This window comes from Rhinatrema bivittatum, chromosome 2, assembly GCF_901001135.1.
Source record: "Rhinatrema bivittatum chromosome 2, aRhiBiv1.1, whole genome shotgun sequence".
NCBI classification, from domain to species: Eukaryota; Metazoa; Chordata; class Amphibia; order Gymnophiona; family Rhinatrematidae; genus Rhinatrema; species Rhinatrema bivittatum.
The window spans coordinates 42,642,594-42,664,570 of record NC_042616.1 but is presented as its reverse complement, the minus strand read 5'-3'; the positions used below and the strand labels follow the sequence as shown (position 1 = coordinate 42,664,570).

The following is a 21,977-nucleotide window of genomic DNA, read 5'->3' as shown; positions in this document are numbered from 1 at the left end:
TGATCTGCAACTTTTGCGGTGATATTAATCCAGGAAATGGTGGCTGCACTTGCATCTGAGAGGTCGAGATGTGTTAATTCTTTGGAGAGATGATTAATGAGGAGGTCAGGGGAATAGGGTTTTCTGAGTTGGATAGTGGTATTAGGAACAGAAAGGGGTGGATGGTCTATAATTTCAAGAGACGTGGAGATGATTCGGTGGTCAGACCAAGGTACCAGTGAGCTGGTGGGCTTGGAAGAGAGGGAGATGCATTCATTGATGAAAATAAGGTCTAATGTGTGGCCCGCTGTATGAGTAGGACTGTTGACTATTTGGGTGAAACCGAGGTAGCTGAGTGAGGAGAGTAGGATTTCACAGTTAGGAGATTGAGGGGAGGCTTCCACATGCAGGTTGAAGTCTCCCATTATGATGGCTGGTTTGTCAGCGTTGATGTGCTTCGTTATGAGTTCGATGATGGGCGAAGGGTTAGATTCAAAGGTACCTGGAGGGGCGTATATCAAGCTGATTTGAAGAAGGCTACTTCAATGTTGTTTGTTGAGGTGGACAGTTGTAGGGTAAGACCTAGACCTTTCTTTGCTGCCAGGAAAAGCCCTCCTCCTCTTTTTTTAAGTCTGGGGATAAAGTAGAGGTCGTATGTTTGGGTGGGAAGTTGATTGGTGAGGACAGTATCCGTTTATTTCAGCCAGGTTTCTGTGATAGCACAGATGTCTGGGCTGGTTTCTAAAAGATAGTCATTAAGAATATGGGTCTTTTTGGTGAGTGATTGGGCATTAAAAAGTGAGAGAGAGAGAAGAGTGTGAGGCCAAGCAGCTGTGTAATGGGTGAGATCATTATGGGGATAAGCCTCTGTTGTCAGATGGAAGAAAGAGAAGGGGGGGATTGTAGTGAATTCTGGGGTGGTATTTGATAACGGGTATGTTAAAGGTGCCCATCATAGTGAAAGTGGGGTGTGCTACGAAGGGGGAAAAGCTACTGAGGAGCCTATGCGGGCAGTCACCGATAGGGGAGGTAGGAGAGGCGGAGGGGATTGGAGCGGATTTCAAGCGGTCTGCACTCTTTGATACTGTTCTAGGATGCTCTTCGGGGCTGCACGAAGGGGCGCACAAAGGGGCAGGCTCCTTTGTTGTGCTCCTTCAGTGCGCGACGCCTGGCGCGCAGCACCTGGAGGCGGGAAGTCCAAATTTAAATCCCCCGGGGTCACGCTGATGAGGTCACCGGCGCTACTAAGGCAGGGAAGGGAAGCGTCGGACGGCGACCGGATGGAGGCCTGAGGCGGTGGAGTGAGGCGGAGCTGCTCCCACGCGGTCGGTGCGGGGGCCCGCGGTGGTAGGGCGAGAGTCAAGGGCCTTACCCCGATGGGCTCTAGGGCTGGCTGCGCGGGCCTCTCTCCCAGCTCCTACGACGATCGGAGGTGAGTGCCGTCAGGTCCGGCGGGTCGAGAAGAAGAGGGTGCCTGGAGGCAGGAAGTCCAAATTTAACAAAACTATTAGACAAAACTATTAGACAAAACTCGCAGACCTGTGTCCTGTCTTTGCAAGAGATGTCTACACTTGTATATATTATAGAATTGATTCATTTTGTTCAGTTCATTTCAGGACCAAAAATATACTAATTTTTCATGCCGCTTAGTTATTTGTTTCCCATTAAAGTCACTGGGGGAAGGAACATAAAGTATTTGGGGCTCAAAAATTAGGGGTTTTGGTGACTGTGGCTGGAGGCAGACACTTAGCTTAAACTTTTTTTATAATCTATGAATCCAGGCTGTGTTTTCCAGCTTCCCACTGTGATCAGTGGAGGTGTTGATGTCATTTTGTTCAGTTCATTTCGGGGAAGACTATAGTGATAGGAGTGATAGTGATAGTATACTACAGTCCACCTGGTCAAGATGGTGAGACGGACAGTGAAATGCTAAGAGAAATTAGGGAAGCTAACCAAATTGGTAGTTATTTTATTTATTTAAGGGTTTTTTTTATATACCGCGGCACGTTTGGAACATCACCTCGGTTTACAGTCGAACATAATGCAGTAACAGGCTTTACATAGAAATACAAAAACAACAATGGTTGTAATATACTTGGTAACTGGGTTAACATAAAATATTTGGTTAAAATTTAAACTTCATAATTAAGAGCTTAAACTGAATAATGCATGCAAAGGGTATAAATACAGTCTCATGCTATGGGTATAAGTACAGTATATCGGTACAGGACAGATTAGAATGTTCCTAGAGAGGAGGGGAGTAAGTGTAGTGAGGATTGCTTGGGAATAGAGAAGCGAGAGAAGCAGTCTTAGAGAGGAGGTAGTGCAGTAATTGTTACAATCCCTCCTGTAGCTGTGCCACAGGAGGCCTCTCACCTTTCTCCGGAGGCCACTCCGAAGCCAGGGCCTCGCCTGAGCAACTGTCCGGATCCTGCTCCACGGCCTGGAGGCCTTCGGTGTTCTTCGGGGCCTACTCGAGACCTGCTCCACTGCAGCCTGGACGCTCTGGTTGGACCACGCCCTTCTAAGGGGCGGGCCCATGGCTCCTCTCCAGTCTTATAGGGCCATCGAGGGGCGGCCAATTTGGACTTCTCCCAGGGAGTTGCCTGCATACAGCAATATAAAAGGATCTTCACTTCAGTTCCTGTTTGCCTTTGGTTTGGATGTCATGCTTGTCCAGGTTCTCATGTGTTGGTCCAGGGTTCCACTGGTTTCTTTTATTGATGGCTCCATGTCCTGTGTCTCTGTCTGTTTCCTGATGTTTCTTCCTGATCCTGATGTTCCAGCCCTGTTGTTCCTGACTGCCAGTGTGCAGTACCTTGCTCTGGACTGCTTTGTGCAGCATTCTTCCTTTCCTGTACTGGTCCTGCTCCTGCGGGTGTAGGACAGGGTGGCCAGTGGTACTGGCTATGTAGAGCGCCCTGAGGGACAGTGCCAATGTCTAATCCTCCCAAGTCCTCGTCCTGACTCAAGCCTTTGTCTACAGTACCTAGAAAAACAGTTTTAGTGGTTAATATTTGTCTAGCATGTAAAATGCCCTTTTAGAAGCATTATCTTTTTTCTGATCTTGAGCTGGACAGCGGGGGGTGAATCCCAGAGTCAGTACAAGCTGAGGATGGTCACTGCTGCTGAGGGTCCATGAGAGGGGCAGAGCTGTGGGTTATCAGGGACAGACAGGGAGTGTTTGTAAAGCTGCGATTTATTTATTTATTTATGTTTAATTTTTATATACCGGTGTTCCTGTATGACATACAAATCACATCGGTTTACATTGAAACTGAGAACAAAGAATTCGCCTGGAGGCGGTACATGGAACAAGGAATACAAGAAACTGGGATATGGGAAACTATTCTAGCTAAGTTATGGATTGGTCCGGAAAACAACAGTTAACTACATAAAGGAATATGCACCATAATATTGGGGAGTAAATGAAAAATACAGCTTGTGTGAGTAACCTTTTCAGCCACCTCTTGTGCGTTGCCATAGGCAAGTCAGGGACTCCCCTTATACGAATATTTCACCTTCCTGATCTATTCTCCAGGTCTTCGACTTTATCCTGAAGGGCAACCATCTCATTTTTCAGCAAATTTTGTCGCCTGTCCAATTTAGTAGTGCCATCGCATGGCCGTCCGTGCGGGCATCAATATCATCAACCCTGTGGCCCAAATTATTAAAATCATCCCTTAGATCATTAATAGAGACCAACAATTCCTGTTTATGGGTTTTGAGGTCTGACCTGAACTCTAAGAACCATCCCCGGATCTCATCTCGCAGTTGTTGGGGAATCGGTATTGTTGCAGTCTCTGCCTGCTCAGCATCGCCGGCGCCATCTTGGAGGGGAATCGCGGGCTTGCTCGCTGTGGCCTGTGCAGGCCCGTCCACGCTGCTGGCTGCTATCTCCAGCGGCAGTTTGCTGAAAGAAAACTGCTTAAGGTCAGCAGTTTTCTGTTTCGCCACCATCTGTGGGGTGTCTGCTGTGCTATGAGAGCTTCGAGACGTAGTTTAGGCTTCTGCTACCAGGTTTATGAGCAGTTTGGCGTTCCGAGGAGGAGAGCTCGTCGTTCAAGCGACCATTCCCGGCCCCAGCGGAAGAGCCCCTATCATAGATCAGACTTTTATGCATTCCTACAACTGAGACATTATATACACTCTACAGGCCTAAACTCCTTTCTCCACACTAAGAAATTACAATTAGAAGAACTTTTTTTAGAAAAACATTTAGAGAAATTTTGTTGTGCTAAGTTCTCTAAACCTGTGGTTCTCAACCTTTTTTCTGTCGGGACACACCTGACAGATGGTTCTCACATGCACGACACGCTGAACATGTGACCGTCAAGGGACTAAATGTAAAAGTACAATTTGCATCCACAGGAACCCCCCTGACTCACAATTATGGATGTAAAGCAGAATTATTACATTCCCCGTACAACTCACCTTACAAAAAATATATTCTGTTTCTAGTGTTATCTCCGTAACAGCAACACAAACTCCTACTACCAGGCTCAATAGCCTTACTTATGAAAAGACAGCAGTTTATCACTAATGCATGTCCTCTTGAGAAAATACAACAAAATAAGACTGATACAGTAAAATACCTCACCTCGGTCACATACACAGAACCAACCTAACACACTCCCAGGATCTGCAGTAATGCACTTAAACTAATCCGCACACAGTTACACCTGTATTATGGAATGCACTCAAACAGTAACAACCCTACCTAAGAAAAGGCAACAGTACAAATATTTAACCAGGCCCTAAACACTAATACATCTCCTATAAGGAAAGCAGAACTAGCCAAGCAGCTATAGATCCCAACACAGAAATAATTGTATAACTATATTTATAAGCAGAATAAATGTTTCACAACAAATATGAACAGAATAATATCCAACAATTAAAAACTCATAAAAATCATTTAAAATTCTCCAAACACCAATAAAATATTTCAAAACAGCAGACACATCACATAATATTCAGTAATTAAAATGGCAGTCAATCAAGAAAAATAAACTTAAAAAGCCCCCTTTACTAACCCTCTCCAGCAGCTCTCCTACTCCTCTTCCATGCAGGCCGTAGCACACACCAGAAGCAGTAGTGGTTGAAGCTCTGTACTCATGGTCCTCTTTCTTAGCGCCCACGACAAGTTTCTCTGTCTCTCTCACACACAAACACATACCAGTTACACCCCCATGACCAGTTTCTGTCTTTCACACACCAATCATCTCCCGACCAGTCTTTCTCTTACATACACACCAGTCACCTTCCCGATCAGTCTCTCTCTCTCTCTCTCTCTCTCTCTCTCATGCGCACACACACACACACACACACACATACACAAGATTCCCACTTCCATGTTCTCTCTTACATATACAGGCTTCTCACGCCCATGGTACGTCTCACACACACCCAGGTTACTTACTCCTATGCTAGCTCTCGCCACATGCACAGGCTTCTCATTCCCATAATCACTTTCTTTCTCTCACACTCACATACCAGTTTCTGTCTCTCTCACACCAATCATCTCCTGACCAGTCACTTCCATTGTCTCTCCTATATACACATATCACCTGACAGTTTCTCTCAATCACACACATGCTCTCTCTCATACACTTTACATAGATGATCTCAATCAAATGCTCTCACTTACACACAGGCTCCCTCAGTCACAGTTACACATGCACACTCTCAATCACACATACATTCTCTCACTTTCAGACAGGCTGGCTGGCTGTCTCTCTCATTTCCTGCCCCCCCCCCCCCCCCCCCCCCCCCCCCGTGCACAAATGGTAGCTGCAGCAGACTCCTCCTCTAGGCCAAGAAAGAAGAATCCCATCGGCCACGGGAGGCTAATTCTGCTGTCTCCTGTGCCGATTTCTGGCTGCTTCTGATTTTGCTTCGGGCCCACGCTACTGCTCAGGGCCACGGCTGCCACCGCTACTTTTTCGTGCAGCATGGCTCTTTCTTCTTCCCGCGCAATCCACTGCACATCACTTCCTGTTCCAGGCTAGGGTGAGGGCAGGTGTGGGAAGAAGAAAAGGCCCAGCCGCAGTTGCCAGCCTCCACTAACACTGCTGCCATTCCCATCCAGGCTTGACCTGTACTGATAGTCCGGGCGGCATCGGCAGGAGTGGAAGATAGTTTGCCTCTCGCTCGGTGAAGGAAGGGGGGGGGGAAGAGCAGCGGGAGACCGGCAGCACGCAACACACCTGCCACTGCTTGCCGACACACTGGCTGAGAAGCGCTGCTCTAAACTACTGGCCACATATGATAAAGTGGGCTATAAGGACCTTAAAAACTGATGGTCTAACTATCCTGAAATATTATTATCCTCAGAAGAAATAAAGCACTGTTTTGAAAACATTGTACACGTCAGAAAAAATAATTCTAAGAGAACTGCAGTACAAGTTTATTTGGCAACTATATTACTCCAAAAATAAGGCTATTCAGGATAAATTATGCTCTACACCCGATTGCCTTAAATATGAGACCTTTGTCTGTGACTTTATGCATGGTTTCTGGTCCAGCCCAAAGATTATGTCATTTTGGACAGACATTCGAGAATTCTGTTCTTCTTTGTTCACAGGTAATATCCCAAACGATCCTAAAATTTGGTTGTTTGGCCTATATCCTAAAGAACGAATCAGGCTAGACAAGTCTCAGATGTCTTTCTTAGGTAAGGCTAGTGTAATGGCTAAGCAAACTATTTTAACGGTCTGGTTTACCTCAGATGTTCCTAGATTTAAACACTGGTCTCACAAAATGATTAGACTAGCCCCATTCGAATACATGACAGCTAAAGCATCTACCCCAAGAAAACGTGAGGTGACTATCCAAAGTTGGTCCCATTTTATTCAATGGTAACCCAGAGAGATTCAAAAGAACTCTGCAGCTCTGTGCCCTGGGTAGAAGATATGGGAAGGTAGAAACCAGTGCTGAATCTGGGGATAGGAAAGTGAAATAAGGTTATTCAACTCCTTCTTTTTTTTTGGTACACGTGTTCCTCTACGTGGACACTCCTTAAGGAACTGACAAATAACATCTACCGCTAACTCTCCTCAATGTACACTAGGGAAAGGAGGGAGGGAGAAGAAATTAAAAACTTAACCATCTAAAATTGCAAAGATCTAAAGGTTTGAAGGTTTATGAAGAGTTTGCTCTACCACAGAGAAGATTGCAATCATATGAACCCTACACTGTTCCTATCACTGTCTCATTCATATCCAGTGGTTGTACACATTGTTCATCATTGTCAGGTTTTACCAGCTGTTGTCTATATAAGGTTTATATATGATTGTAATGATTATTAAAAAACCAATAAAAAGAGAGAGAAAGGGGAAAAAAAAAAAAGAGGGACCCAGGGGTGCCAACTATGGCTTCTCTAATTTCCCAACTGGGAAGAGTTTACTATTTGGGTAGACTTACAGCCATCGAGCATGGCTACTTGTCAAAATCTGAAAAGATTTGGGGGCTTTATGAACTGTGGATGAAAACTCACCATGTTTCTAGAGTGGATACTACTGCAAGCTGATATTTTTTAATTTGCTTTTCCAGCTTCGCAATTCACTATTCCATCTCATTCATTAAAACAAAAATTGGTTAATGTATTCCTTATATTAAGGAATTGCAGTGAACAAGATCAGATGCAATATACTGCAGTGACCATTAGATGGCAGCTGAGGTTTAAAACGTGGCAAAGGAGAATGTTTTAAATCAATTCTATTTATTGAATATGTTCGATATGCCAGCAGCAATTTACAGTAACAATCACAACAACAATATTTATCACAATTTCTGTTAGGAACGGTTAATACTGCAAACTTCCTCTTCTAATCTTTAGGGAAAATATGTTCTAGAGAGCAAACGTGTATTGAACGATCTCCGAGTCTGATAATTAACATGCTTTACATATCCTAGGGATTTTGTAGCAGATGTGGAAATCAGAAGCAGGAATTCTTTAGGGCTGTGGCTTTGCATACGTTTAATTTTTTTTTTTTTGGCTCCTGGTGCAGGTGTGTGTATTAGCTGCTTTGTGATCTCGCTGCCTGAAACCTCTATGATGGTCTGTGTATGTTTGGATCTCCTAATGTGTATGAGTCTTCCCTGTAGGTCTGTCTTCTGTGTCAGCCTTATTATGGTTCCTAGCAGGACTGCAGCAGTGTTGCTCACATGTTGTACAGTGACCTCATCACAAAGCAGGCCATTAGCTGAGAGCCTTTAGCTGGTCGGGTGGCGGGAGAGATAGAGGAGAAGTAAAGACAAAAGTTTTACCTGGCAGGGAGGGGGAAATCTATCTTGACTGGCTGTTGGGATGACCACTGTTTAACATTTAGTTGCAATAGTAAACCGAATGGCTCTTGCCAAACAGAAGAATAGTAGGAGGGACAAGACCAGTATTCATCTGCTCTTTGTCTTCAGCCATTATCAGCTCCATCTGACATTTCTTACTTAGAGCTGGCCTCAGTCGTCTGGTGGAGAAGGATCACAGTATCCCATAGTTTTTCAGTTTTCTTCAGCTATTTGAATATGCAGTCAGATGATTCCGGTTCCGTTCATAAAGCAACATCTCCTATCTTGCACGTCATTCTCAGATTTTACTGAGGTGATATCTGTGCTCAAGACACTCATCATACCTTCTGTTCTCTCCATTTTCTGCTCCTGACCTTTCAGTCTTTCCTCATTTTATCCCATTTCTGGATGAAAGACTTTGCTTCTTTTTTTTTTTAAAGCAGTCCTTATTTCATTTGAATAGGTCTTTGAGACCAGCTTTAGTTACTTGTGCCGGGCTGCCACTCTAACTCTCCTTCTCCTGCACTGCTGTCATGCTGAGCCTCCTGAGGCATTCCTACTTCAGCTCTAGAGTCACTGCTTCTGAAGCAGAGTTTCAGATTTATCAGTTTTTTATTTTGTAGCCACCTTATGTCTTTGTGACAGAATTTACTACATTCACAAGTTATTTTTAGAAATTGTCATTTCTTCTCTTTCAGACAGCTCAGGAGATCCGGATTCAAGCAGCGTCTCACTTGGTGATGTCACTGGAGCCACCAGTTCCATCTATTCTTTTGAACACTCGTCCATGTTTAATGATGAACGAGTCTGAGGTTGTTTACTTGCGTACTTCAGCATTTTTCAGGTACTGTAGTTATTTCCAAAGAGCTTATAATTTAAGTTGTATCTTAGGCAACAGAGGATGAAGTGACCTGCCCAAGATTACAGGGAACTTCGGTGGGAGAAGCAGGATTCTAACTCTGGCATCCCTGCTTCTGGGCCTGCTGCTGTAACCACTAGTCTACTTGGAGGCCTATGATTGTTGCTCTATATGTATAATCTATATAGCTGAACACTCCTTCAGTTCTTAGAAACATAAGAGTTTGTCAGCAGAAAAAGACCAGATGGCCCATCCAGTCTGCCCTGCAATCTCATTTGAATTGGATTCACAGACCTTAAATCTGGGCCCTTACTTTATCATTAGGGTTACATTTTCTCACCCAGTGTCAATGTTTTACTGCTACCTCACTGGTTCTTATAGATTAGCTGGTGGTTCAATATTCAAAGTCATCTAAAGAAATGGTCAAAGCAGAGAGTGATGTTGTAGCTGCATCAAAAGCATCAAGGCTTATTGGTTAAGGGTAATAATCCCTTGCCTTCTGTTAAGGATACTAATTGCTGCATGTAGGTTACCTCCATGCTTATCAGTTCCTCACACCATAAAAGCCAGGGGCCCTCATTGGTTGTTCAATGAATCTAATTCCCTTTCCCCCCCCCTACTGTTAAAGAGGAAAGCAATATTTCAGTTGCACCAAACGTATCAAGGCTTATTGGTTGAAGGTAGTAACTGCTGCATCAGTAAGTTACCCCTTTTCTTCACTTCCGCCCTCTAGCCTTTAGGGATCCACAGTGTTTATTCCATACCACTTTTAAATTATTTAATTTTCGTCTTCACTACCCCCTCTGAAAGGGCATTCCAGGTATCCACCACCTTCTCTGTGAAGAAATATTTTCTGGTGTTGGTTCTGAGTCGTCCCCCTTGGAATTTAATCTCTACTGATCTCTTTCCAGTGGAAAAGGTTTGAAGTTCATGCATCATTAAAACCTCTCAGGTATCTGAAGGCCTGTATCATATCTCCCCTGCACCTCCTCTCTTCCAAGGTGTACATATTTAGATCCTTCAGCCTCTTCTCATAAGTCTTCCGATAATGACCCCACACCATTTTTGTCACCCTTCCTTGGACTGCCTCTATCCTGTCTCTGTCCCTTTTGAGATACGGTCTCCAGAACTGAACACAGTATTCCAGGTGAGGCCTCACCTAGGACCTGTACAAAGACATCACCACCTCCTTTTTCTTACTGGTTATTCCTCTCTCTATGCAGCCCAGCATTTTTCTGGCTTTAGCTATCGTCTTGTCACATTGCTTTACTGCCTTCAGTAATTTTCAGGAATTTTCTTGTTCTTATAGTCAGTTTGTTGAGATCTTTCAGAGGCCAGTCTGATTTCAAAGCTGTAAGAGAGTGTGGGGATTGTGTTGCGTGCGGACCTGCTCACCTTCATGGTCCCACAGCAGGCCCCGGGACGACCTCCCTCACGGTAGTTGCCAGTCCTGCCAGGCCCCGGCGTCCTGCGGCGGCAGTCGCCGGGCCTTCCACTGCGCGCCGGGCCTCACACCGAATGCCTGCCGCCTGCCTCAAGACCTCAGCCTGCCTTCAACTTCGTCTGACCTCCGGTGCCTGACCCCTGCTTTGCCTGACCACTCTCGGATTGACCTCTGGACATTGATCTTTCACCTGCCTGATCTCGTCTCCAGATTCTGGCTCTGTTCCTCGCCTTGTCATCACCAACTCTGTTCTGGTTCTCCGTGCTCCAACCAGTTGCCATCCTTGAGTCCGATCGCGCTTCCCCTGTCTCCGTGGGCACGCTGGACTTTCACTCTCCTAGGAGACCCTGCAAGGCCCACCTAAGTCCAAGTGGTCCGGGGTTCCTCCTCGGGGCTCCTCCCGGGGGGACCTCGGACTTCCAGTGGTGAAGCTCTTCCTAGTCTCTGTCTCCTCCAGTGCTCCGCCCTTGGGGGCAGTTACCTCCTGTTCCCTTTCAGGAGGCATTCCATCTCTGCCCCAGAACAAGGGTCCACCCCCGAGCGCAACAGATTGCAAATTAAAGATTTGTATTTTATTCCATGTTGTTAATGCACTTTTCAACATTAGTTTCAATCTCCTTTAGTACTCTTTTGCTAATCTCTTTCCACAGGATTTTATGCTGGATTGTTGCACCTTCATTTGCTCTTACAATATTTATATACACCTTCCTGCTCAAGTTCTTTTATATTAGTCTTTAGTCAGAGAAAGGTTTTTAACTTTGTTTAGTTTTCCACTAATCTACACTGCTTTTCCACATTTGTTCAATCAAATGTCATCCTGATGTCATATGAGAAGTCTTAACTACTCAAGAGTTGTTCCACTAAATGATAATCAAAGTAACTATAAAGCTTCAAATCATCTACAAACATTAGGAATGATGTTATCTGTGGATCAGTTAAATCTCTGGAATTAAAGCCAAATCTTTAGCCCAATGAGTTAAGACTACTTGGTGAATTCAGTACTAGATACAACATAAGTGGTGACAAGGAACTTTCCTGAAAGATTCCTTGCTGATCTTGCTGTTGGTAATGACATTGACCATGTTCCAAGTTTAACTGAATGTCATATTTTCATAGCAAAGTTGATGTACTTTTGCCCTGTATGTTTTTCTTCATTATGCAGTAACTCTACTGTGAAGGAACTCTCTCTTATGCATTTTCGAGTCGCGCTACAGAAGTGATAAGTAGTAGTAGTACATACTCACTCAAGCCAGAGTTTATCTTGTACATTTCAAGACCGTGTGTATTTTTTGATGTCTTGTGACACTACTTGTCTACAACAAGTCTTTACCACACCAAGTACATAAGAAGAGCCTCTTAAAGGGTAGTGTCGCCACATGAGTTTTCTGATGTTTAGTGAGAATCATCTTAGCCCTAAAGCACGTACCACACTCAGTAATGAAAAAGCTCTATTACCACTGTGGATTTTTTAGTTCTGTGAGGTGATTCTTCAGCTAGAAGCTGTTATCACATTTAGGATATAAAAATGTTCTCTCACAAGCATAGATTGTCTGATGTTGTCAAGAGTCTCTTAACTCAAAGGCTCTTACTGCACTCAGTATATGAAAAAGGTGTCTCACCAGGATGGATTTTCTGATGTCTAGTAAGGATTTTCTTAATTCTGAAGCATTTACCACATTCAGAACATAAAAAGGGTCTTTTACCACTGTGAATTGTCTGGTGTTCAGTGAGGTATTTCTTTAGCCTGAAGCTTTTATCACACTCAGAACATGAAAATGATCTCTCACCAGCATGGTTTGTTTGGTGTTCTTTAAGATTTCTCTTAATCCTGAAACTTTTACCACACTCTGTACATAAAAATGGTTTCTCATTAGAATGAGTTTTCTGATGTTCACTGAGGTTTTTCTTAAACCTGAAGCAATTTCCACACTCAGGACATGAAAAAGGTTTCTCTCCCGTGTGGATTGCCCTATGCTCAATAAAATTTTTCTTAAACCGAAAGCGTTTTCCACACTCAGTACACGAAAATGGTCTTTCACCAGTGTGGGATTTCTCATGGTTTCTGAGGCTCATCTTAAATCTGAAGCATTTACCACACTCAGTACATGAAAATGGTCTCTCACCAGTGTGGACTACCTGGTGGTTTCTGAGGCTTATCTTATGACTAAAGCTTTTACTACATGCAATACACGAAAATGGTCTCTCACCAGTGTGGATTCTTTGGTGGTTTTTGAGGCCTGACTTCTGGATGAAACCTTTATCACACTCCATACATAAAAATGGTCTCTCCCCAGTGTGGGTTTTCTGGTGATTTCCAAGGCTCATCTTATACCTGAAGCTTTTACCACACTCATTACAAGAAAATGGTCTTTCAGTACTGTGGATTTTTGTGTGATTTGTCAGGTGCACTTTACAACTGAATGAAAATGTTTGTTCCTCCGTTTGATTGTTGTGGTACTTTGTGAGATTTGTTTTATTAATAAGCCTTTTCCCATATCCAATACTTGTAAATGTTTTCTCACCCCTGTTGATTTTCAGTAGTTGTGTTACTTCTCCATTCCTACTTAAATCTTTTCCAAGGTCAGATGATGTAAAAGGTGTCTCTTCTGTATGAGTTTTCTGTCGTTCCTGATATTCCTTCTTATTGAAGGTTTTCCCACAGTCTGTACATGTAAATGGTTTCTCTTCAGTATTATGTCTCTGATGTGATTTCAGAGGTACAGGATCCCCGAGGACTATCTCAGATACATTGCACATGCATCTTTGCTTTGTTGTCTGGTTTCTCTGCTCTTCCATTGTATGTGCAATATTACTGGCACCTTGCTCACTCACAGTAGAATTCTCAGCTGAGTCTCCTATTGAATTTCTTTGGTTCTTTTCTGAGATGCATTGATTGTTGCAATTTCTTCTCCAGTCAAAACATGAAATTTCCTCTCTGTCTCTTAACATCTTGTCTGCTTCAGTTTTCTCACTGAGTGCCCAGTGTTGTATATTTGTGTTACTGCTTCCGGAATCTTCCTTTTCTAGATAAAAAGTAAACACTGGGCATTATTAAGTTTGCTGGAGAGAGACAGGGAATAGATCTGTAACCTTTCAAAGAAGGGTTATTTTTATGGTTTCATCTCTGATCAAAATATTTCGAGAGCCAGACCATGCCACTCTCTCTCTCCTCTGCAAAACAGACCCCAACACATTCTCTGTCTCCATTTCCCCAACCTTAACCCCATCGCTTTCTTTTTCACCTCTCCCCACAAGCCTCTAATCCTTCCACCTGTTTTGCTGCATTTGTATCCTCCATGCTGTGCCTGCCTATTTCCCACCCAAGAGGACCACAGCCGCCTTCCAGCTCAGCCGACATAGGCCGATGCCACTTCATCTTTCTGGATGCACAGGCTGGGGTCTCTTCCTTCCATCTAGCTTACATGTGCTGAATACATCACCTCTTTCACGCCATGACAGTCCACAGCATCGCCTTTCAGCTCAGCTGATATGGGTTAATGCTGTTTTGATCTTTTTGGTCACACAAGCCAAAACTGCGCTATGCCTGTTGCAATTCCTTTCTGTCATGATTGTGGGTCGGTTCCCCTTCATTGTGTGGATGCTGGTGGAGCTGCAGTGGTTGTGACCCCAGTACCTTTGCCACAGTTACCAAAGAGCCATATGTAGGTGACTCAAAGAGCCCCACAGGCTGCAGATTCCCCTGTCTTAGGATTTTTGGTGACTGCGTTTGGAAAAGATCACCCTACTGACTGGTACTTGTACAGAAACCCTGTGAGTGAATAAGGAAATCTCCAGAGGAGCTTGTGAAGGGGTCTCTGTAGATAGGATTTTAGACAATGCTAAGCAGAAGCCAACTGTAGTAGTGTATATGGTTACCAATGACATAGGAAAGTGCGGGAAGGAGGTTCTGGAAGGCAAATTTAGGATTTTAGGTAAGAAACTGAAATCCAGAACCTCCAGGGTAGTATTCTCTGCAATGCTTCCCATTCTATATTCAGTATCCCAGAGGCAGGCAGAGCTCCAAGGTCTCAATATCTAGATGAGACAATGGTGAAGGGTTTAGACCATTATTAGCCATGGAAAAGTCACAACTTATCCTGGGTTATGAGCAAGATGGATTGGATCAGTTCTTTGGGATTCTACCAGATGCTGGTGACTTAGACTGGCCACTGTCGGAGATAGGATGCTGGGCTTGATGGACCTTTGGCCTGACTCATATGGTATTTCCACTCTTCATCTCAGCAGTTTTACCCTGGTCCCTCTCATTACTGCACTCACCTGAGCAGCTGCTTCTCCCAGTTTCTCTTTCCTCTGATCCCGGCTCATCCCTGATGTACGGCTCTTCTCCTCGTTCAATGTGGGATATAATATCAGGGGTGACGAGCGGAGAGCCTGTTCCTGGGGTAAGAAACCTGCATTAGCTTTCCCATCATCATTCAGGTTCTAATTTGCCCTAATTCAGGACTCAGCAAAATTTCCACCATAAAGATGTTTGCCAAAATTAGTGAAATTAGTGAAAGAAAAAAATTTTAAAACCTCAGTTACAGAGGAAAATTTCAGAGGCCCTGCATGCCTTAGAAACATCACAGAAACTCTCTCTACTCATCTTTACAGTCTGGCTCCAACTATAAATATTACACCGTGTTATGAGTTTCATTCTCTCGCTCCTCTCCTCTTAGAACTACATATTATAACTACCTCTCTCTTTTCTTTCCTCTGATATACACATATTTCGATCCTCTAATCTCATCTTATATGGCTTTTGTTGCAGACTTTGCATCATTTTTGGCAGGACCATTTCGAGAGGAGGAGGTCCTTTCGGGGCGACTGCCTCTGGTCCCACTGTTTCTTTGGGGGCCCTATGCTACCATGGATGCCCCCTTCGAGCGTCAAGTCATTAGGACACACTCCTCCTTCCTTGCAGCCTAGGGCCGCTATGATTTTTCTTTGAGGTAGCTTTGTGAGGTCAGAGAACAGCTGCTCACCATGCTTCACTGCATCCCAAAGGGCAGAAGAGCAGAGACAGTGGGTCAAGTGCTTCTGGCCTGTTTCTGCTGGCTCCTCCACCTTCCCATCAGTCAAATAGCTGCTCTGACCTGCACAGGAGAGAGAGAGGGGCTTGTAGCAACAGGAGCAGTTACAAGGGGCAGGATCCGCCCTCCTGCAGGCCACAAAGGGGGAAGGAAAAAGAGGGACAGGAGACAGAGAGGTCCCTAGAATCTGGTGGAACAGCTTTCAAGCTGGGCATGCAGGGATTAGGAGACAGGAGAGCACTTCTGGTATCACTTCTGGTAGACCAGGAGGTACCATGCATATGAAGAGGCCCTGCCTCCCCCCGCCCCCCCCCCCCCCCCTCCAAATTGATCAACTTCTGGGGTTCTCCTCACAACCTATTCTTCAACCATATGTTGGGACGGCCCTACCCCATCCAATTCATCCCTGGTCTTGAGTTTTCATACCTTCTCTTTGGGCTTATCCTATTCTTTCTATATCCTTCTGACGCTACGACCTCTACTCGGGATGAAGTCTAACAACCTGTACAGAGGCATTACAACCTCCCTTTCCTTTACAGCTTTTCCCGGTCCCTGGGCACCCTAGCATTCCTCTGATCATTTCATTGGGTGACCAATGCAGTCCTCATTTCTCCTCTCCTTGCCGACCCTGTTTTGGGGTAGGTTTGTGAGATAGATGCCTTTGGAGGTAATTTTAAAAGGAGTTACACGTGTAAATGTAATATACTATTGGAGCAATTTTTGAAAAGCCATTTCTGCAGGTAAAGTGCACTTACACGTGAATATCCTATGGACAATTCAATGGCAGACACTGTAGCAATTTTCAAAAGCCCACTTACACGGGTAAAACCCAAATTCTGAGCATGTAAATGCCTTTTAAAATCAGGCCCTTAGTGAGTTTCTCCACTAACCTTATTTATTTCTTGACGGTACAAAAGTCAGACTCAATCAATTTCATCTCTTTCCTATAATTCTTTCCCACATTCTGCATGTTAAAACGTACAAACACAGCCAGTCTGATGGTCCAGCATCAGTGCAGTGTGAATATCATACAGGATGGCCCAGCACAGCTAATAAAATATAAAATTCTTTCTTACCCAGTGAGATCAGGGTCTCATAGTTCTCCTTCATCACGTCTGTGTAAAGCTCCTTCTGCCATTTTTCTAAATCCTCCCACTCCTCCTGGGAGAAATAGATGGCGATGTCCTCAAAGGTTACTGGGACCTGAAACACAAACCCTGCCACACTCAGCACCTTTTGTATTTGAAGCCCAGATACCACTACGGAAAGCATAGTTGACAAAGTTGCGATATTTCTTCCTGTTTATGCCTCCTTTTCATTTTATTCATTGATTTTTCAAGTATCGCGACTTGACTACTCTGCTGTAAATGTTTGGATCCTCTGCAGACAGGCACACATTCCCTTTTAGCCCTCCCCCAGTGTCTCTTATAAAAACCTTTTATCTTCTATTACATGTATAACCATGACGAAGAGGACTGGGCCCAGCACCAAGCCCCGTAGCACCCCACTGGTCACTTTCCCTACACCAGGGTGAACCACCTTTCATGACCACTCTGTATCCTGCTCTTTCACCAACTTCTCGGCCTGTTTATGATTTTTCTTCCAATTCGCAGCCTGGCTAGGTTGCTCCACAATCTTCTACGTAGGACAGTGTTGAAGGCTGTACCAAAATCCATAGAGGCCACATCAACCTCAACCTTCTGAGCTACTACTTTGGTCACTTCATCAAGAAATCCATCAGGTTTCCCCCCCCCCCCCCCCTTCCTTTTTAAATGGAGAAATTACTTACCTGATAATTTCATTTTCCTTAGTGTAGACAGATGGACTCAGGACCAATGGGTATAGTGTACTCGTGCTAGCAGTTGGAGATGGATCAGATTTCAATCTCACATCAGCCCTAGTACATATACCCCTGCAGGAAGTGCAGCTCCTCAGTATTCTCCTCGAAACGCATTGTGGATATATGTATGACTGAATAATTTGAATAACTTAATTAACTTATAACTTGAATAACTTGATTAACATGGTTAACTTGATTAATTTTAACTAGTTGAATTGGCTATAGCTGGAGACCGCCAGTGGCCTCAACCGAGAAACGTTGACACCCAGTAAGATGGGTGTCCTAGATGAAGGAAAGCATGGCTTACCCTTGAATCACTCGCTCCCGGGGATGTCCCCCGAGAATTCCATGAGTAACGGCAGCCGTGGGGGGGATGCTGAGTCCATCTGTCTACACTAAGGAAAACGAAATTATCAGGTAAGTAATTTCTCCATTTCCTAGCGTGTAGCAGATGGACTCAGGACCAATGGGATGTATAAAAGCTACTCCCGAACTGGGTAGGAGGCTGCCCGTGACCCACTTAGTACTGCCCTTGCAAATGCTGTGTCCTCCCGAGCCTGAACATCTAGGCGGTAAAACCTGGAGAAGGTGTGGATGGAGGACCATGTCGCCGCCCTGCAGATCTCGTCGGGTGACAGCATCTTGATTTCCGCCCAGGACACTGCCTGGGCTCTAGTAGAATGGGCCTTGACTTGTAAAGGCGGTGGCTTGCCTGCTTCCACGTAAGCCGCCTTGATGACTTCTTTGATCCAGTGGGCTATGGTTGCTCACGAGGCCACTTCCCCCTGCTTCTTCCCGCTGTGAAGAACGAATAGATGGTCCGTCTTTCGTACGGATTCCGACCTTTCCAGGTATCGGACTAGGAGTCTGCCGACGTTGAGATGGCGTAGACTTCGAGCTTCTTCCGAATTCTTATGCTCATCTGGCGATGGTAGTGAGATGGTTTGGTTCAGATGGAAGTGAGACACCACTTTGTGGAGGAATGACGGAACTATGCATAACTGGATGGTCCCTGGGGTGAGTCTGAGGAACGGCTCTCGGCAGGACAGTGCTTGTAGCTCGGATATACGACAGGCTGAACAGACTGTCAGCAGGAAGGCTGTCTTCAATGTTAATAGTCGGGAAGACAGGCCGCGGAGAGGTCTGAAGGAGGTTCCTGCTAGGAAATCTAGGACCATGTTATTTATTTATTTATTTATTTTTAATTTTTATGTTAAGGTTCCAAAGAGGCATCGGCCACTTTAGGGGTGGTCGGTTGTGCTAGACTCCTTTCAGGAAGCGGGAGACATCCGGGTGAGAGGCTATGCTGCCGCTCTCGGTTCCGTAGCATGACAAGGCAGCCACCTGTACCTTGATGGAGTTGAGGGACAATCCCTTCTATAGCCCGTTCTGTAGGAATTCCAAAATTGCAGGAATTTTGACTGAGCGTGGTATGATGTCGTGGTCCTCGCACCAGGATTCAAATACTCTCCAAATCCTTATGTATGTTAGGGATGTGGAGAACTTGCGTGTTCGGAGTAGGGTGTCAATTACTGCCCCCAAGTATCTTCTCCTCCTTAGGTGAGCCCTCTCAATGGCCAGACTGTAAGAGAGAATTGAGCTGGATCCTCGTGGAGGATCGGTCCCTGTTGGAGTAGGTCACTGTGTGGAAGTAGTGGCAGGGGGTTCCCTGCCAGCAGTCTTCGCATGTCTGCATACCACGGTCTTCTTGGCCAGTCCGGGGCCACTAGAAGTACTGATCCCCTGTGGTGTTCTATCTTGTGGATGATCGCGCCCAATAGGGACCACGGCGGGAAGATATATAACAGTGTCTCCTGTGGCCAGGTCTGTACCAGGGCATCGATTCCCTGGGACGGGGTTCCCGCCTGCGGCTGAAGAAACCGGATACCTGGGGGTTGGACCAGTTTGCCAGGAGGTCCATGGTTGGTGTTCCCCAACGGTTTACTATCAATTGGAATGTTGTGGTTGACAGTTTCCATTCTCCTGGATCTAGAATTTCTCTGCTGAGGTAGTCCGCTGCGACATTGTCTTTGCTGGCAATGGGGACAGCCGAGATCTCTTGAAGATTCACTTCTGCCCATGACATTAGGGGGTCTATTTCCAGAGACACCTGTTGGCTTCTGGTTCCTCCCTGACGGTTGATGTAGGCCACTGTTGTGGCGTTGTCCAACATTACTCTGACCGCTTTGCCTCGGAGTCTGTGACCGAACCTTAGGCAGGCTAGTCTGACTGCCCGGGCTTCTAGGCAATTGATATTCCATCCCGACTCTTCTTCGTTCCATTGCCCTTGGGTGGTTAGCTCCTGGCAGTGTGCTCCCCATCCTTGTAGGCTGGCATCCGTGGTGACTAGGATCCAGGTTGGGGAGTATAGTCTCGTTCCCTGGCTCAGGTGGGCTTCTTGTAGCCACCATCGTAGTTGGGCCCGAACTCTGTCTGGGAGCTGAAGCCTTACGGTGTAGTTCTGGGACAGTGGATTCCATCGTGATAGTAGTGTGCATTGTAGGGGTCTCATGTGAGCTCGTGCCCATGGGACTACTTCCAGTGTGGATGCCATGAGGCCAAGAACTTGTAGGTAATCCCATGCTGTGGGGCGAAGTTCGCTCTACAGGGTTTGTAACTGGGTCATCAGGTTTTGATCTCCTTGTTGTGGTCAGGATGACATTTTCTTGTTTGATGTCGAACTGGACTCCCAAGTATTCTAGAGATTGGGAAGGTTGCAGGCAGCTCTCGTTTGTGTTGACCACCCACCCGAGGCTCTCCAGTAGAGTTTTGACTCTGTTAGTTGCCTGGTGGCTTTCCTCTGGGGATTTCACTCTGATCAGCCAATCGTCTAGGTAAGGGTGCACGCGGATTCCTTCCTTCCTTCCTCAGTGTTGCTGCCACCACTACTATGATCTTGGTGAACGGCCGGGGTGCAGTGGCTAACCCAAAAGGTAGTGCCCGGAACTGGTAGTGACGGTCCAGGATCGAGAAGCGTAGAAAACACTGATGCTCTTGATGGATCGGAATGTGTAGGTAGGCTTCTGACAGAGCCAGGGAAGTAAGGAATTCTCCCAGTTGTAGCACCCTTATTACTGAGTGTAGGGTTTCCATGCGGAAGCGAGGAATCTTCAGGTGAAGGTTGACCACCTTGAGGTCCAGGATAGGTCTGAACATTCCTTCCTTCTTGGGAACGATAAAATAGATGGAATAATGGCCAGTATTTATTTGTTGTGGAGGCACTGGTGTTATAGCCTCTAAGGCTAGTAATAAGAACATAAGAAAATGCCATACTGGGTCAGACCAAGGGTCCATCAAGCCCAGCATCCTGTTTCCAACAGTGGCCAATCCAGGCCATAAGAACCTGGCAAGTACCCAAAAACTAAGTCTATTCCATGTTACCATTGCTAATGGCAGTGGCTATTCTCTCAGTGAACTTAATAGCAGGTAATGGACTTCTCCTCCAAGAACTTATCCAATCCTTTTTTAAACACAGCTATACTAACTGCACTAATCACATCCTCTGGCAACAAATTCCAGAGTTTAATTGTGCGTTGAGTAAAAAAGAACTTTCTTCGATTAGTTTTAAATGTGCCCCATGCTAACTTCATGGAGTGCCCCCTAGCCTTTCTACTATACGAAAGAGTAAATAACCGATTCACATCTACCCGTTCTAGACCTCTCATGATTTTAAACACCTCTATCATATCCCCCCCTCAGTCGTCTCTTCTCCAAGCTGAAAAGTCCTAACCTCTTTAGTCTTTCCTCGTAGGGGAGTTGTTCCATTCCCCTTATCATTTTGGTAGCCCTTCTCTGTACCTTCTCCATCGCAATTATATCTTTTTTGAGATGCGGCGACCAAAATTGTACACAGTATTCAAGGTGCGGTCTCACCATGGAGCGATACAGAGGCATTATGACATTTTCCATTTTATTCACCATTCGCTTTCTAATAATTCCCAACATTCTGTTTGCTTTTTTGACTGCCGCAGCACACTGAACAGACGATCTCAATGTGTTATCCACTATGACACCTAGATCTCTTTCTTGGGTTGTAGCACCTAATATGGAACCCAACATTGTGTAATTATAGCATGGGTTATTTTTCCCTATATGCATCACCTTGCACTTATCCACATTAAATTTCATCTGCCATTTGGATGCCCAATTTTCCAGTCTTACAAGGTCTTCCTGCAATTTATCACAATCTGCTTGTGATTTAACTACTCTGAACAATTTTGTGTCATCTGCAAATTTGATTATCTCACACGTCGTATTTCTTTCCACATCATTTATAAATATATTGAAAAGCAAGGGTCCCAATACAGATCCCTGAGGCACTCCACTGTCCACTCCCTTCCACTGAGAAAATTGTCCATTTAATCCTACTCTCTGTTTCCTGTCTTTTAGCCACTTTGCAATCCATGAAAGGACATCGCCACCTATCCCATGACTTTTTACTTTTCCTAGAAGCCTCTCATGAGGAACTTTGTCAAACACCTTCTGAAAATCCAAGTATACTATATCTACCGGTTCACCTTTATCCACATGTTT

At 45.0% G+C, this 21,977-nt stretch overlaps 1 protein-coding gene across 3 annotated transcripts in view; it reads right to left on the bottom strand.

Moving 5' to 3' along the window:
* Positions 1-2,008: 2,008 nt before the first annotated feature.
* The window catches only part of LOC115085967 (gastrula zinc finger protein XlCGF26.1-like), a 41,224-nt gene continuing 21,255 nt past the window's right edge, over positions 2,009-21,977 (bottom strand). Inside the window, exons 2-6 of one of the 3 annotated variants that reach the window (XM_029592547.1) lie at positions 16,681-16,807; positions 15,557-15,667; positions 14,850-14,969; positions 12,779-13,594; positions 2,009-2,968 (exon numbers count right to left, since the gene is read on the bottom strand). In XM_029592547.1, the coding sequence (XP_029448407.1) occupies positions 2,697-2,968; positions 12,779-13,594; positions 14,850-14,969; positions 15,557-15,667; positions 16,681-16,807 (1,446 nt within the window). In that variant the 3' untranslated portion in view covers positions 2,009-2,696. Of the gene's footprint in view, positions 2,969-11,001; positions 13,595-14,849; positions 14,970-15,556; positions 15,668-16,680; positions 16,808-21,977 lie in introns of those variants that run through there. The other 2 variants (XM_029592544.1, XM_029592546.1) reach the window with 2 other exon arrangements.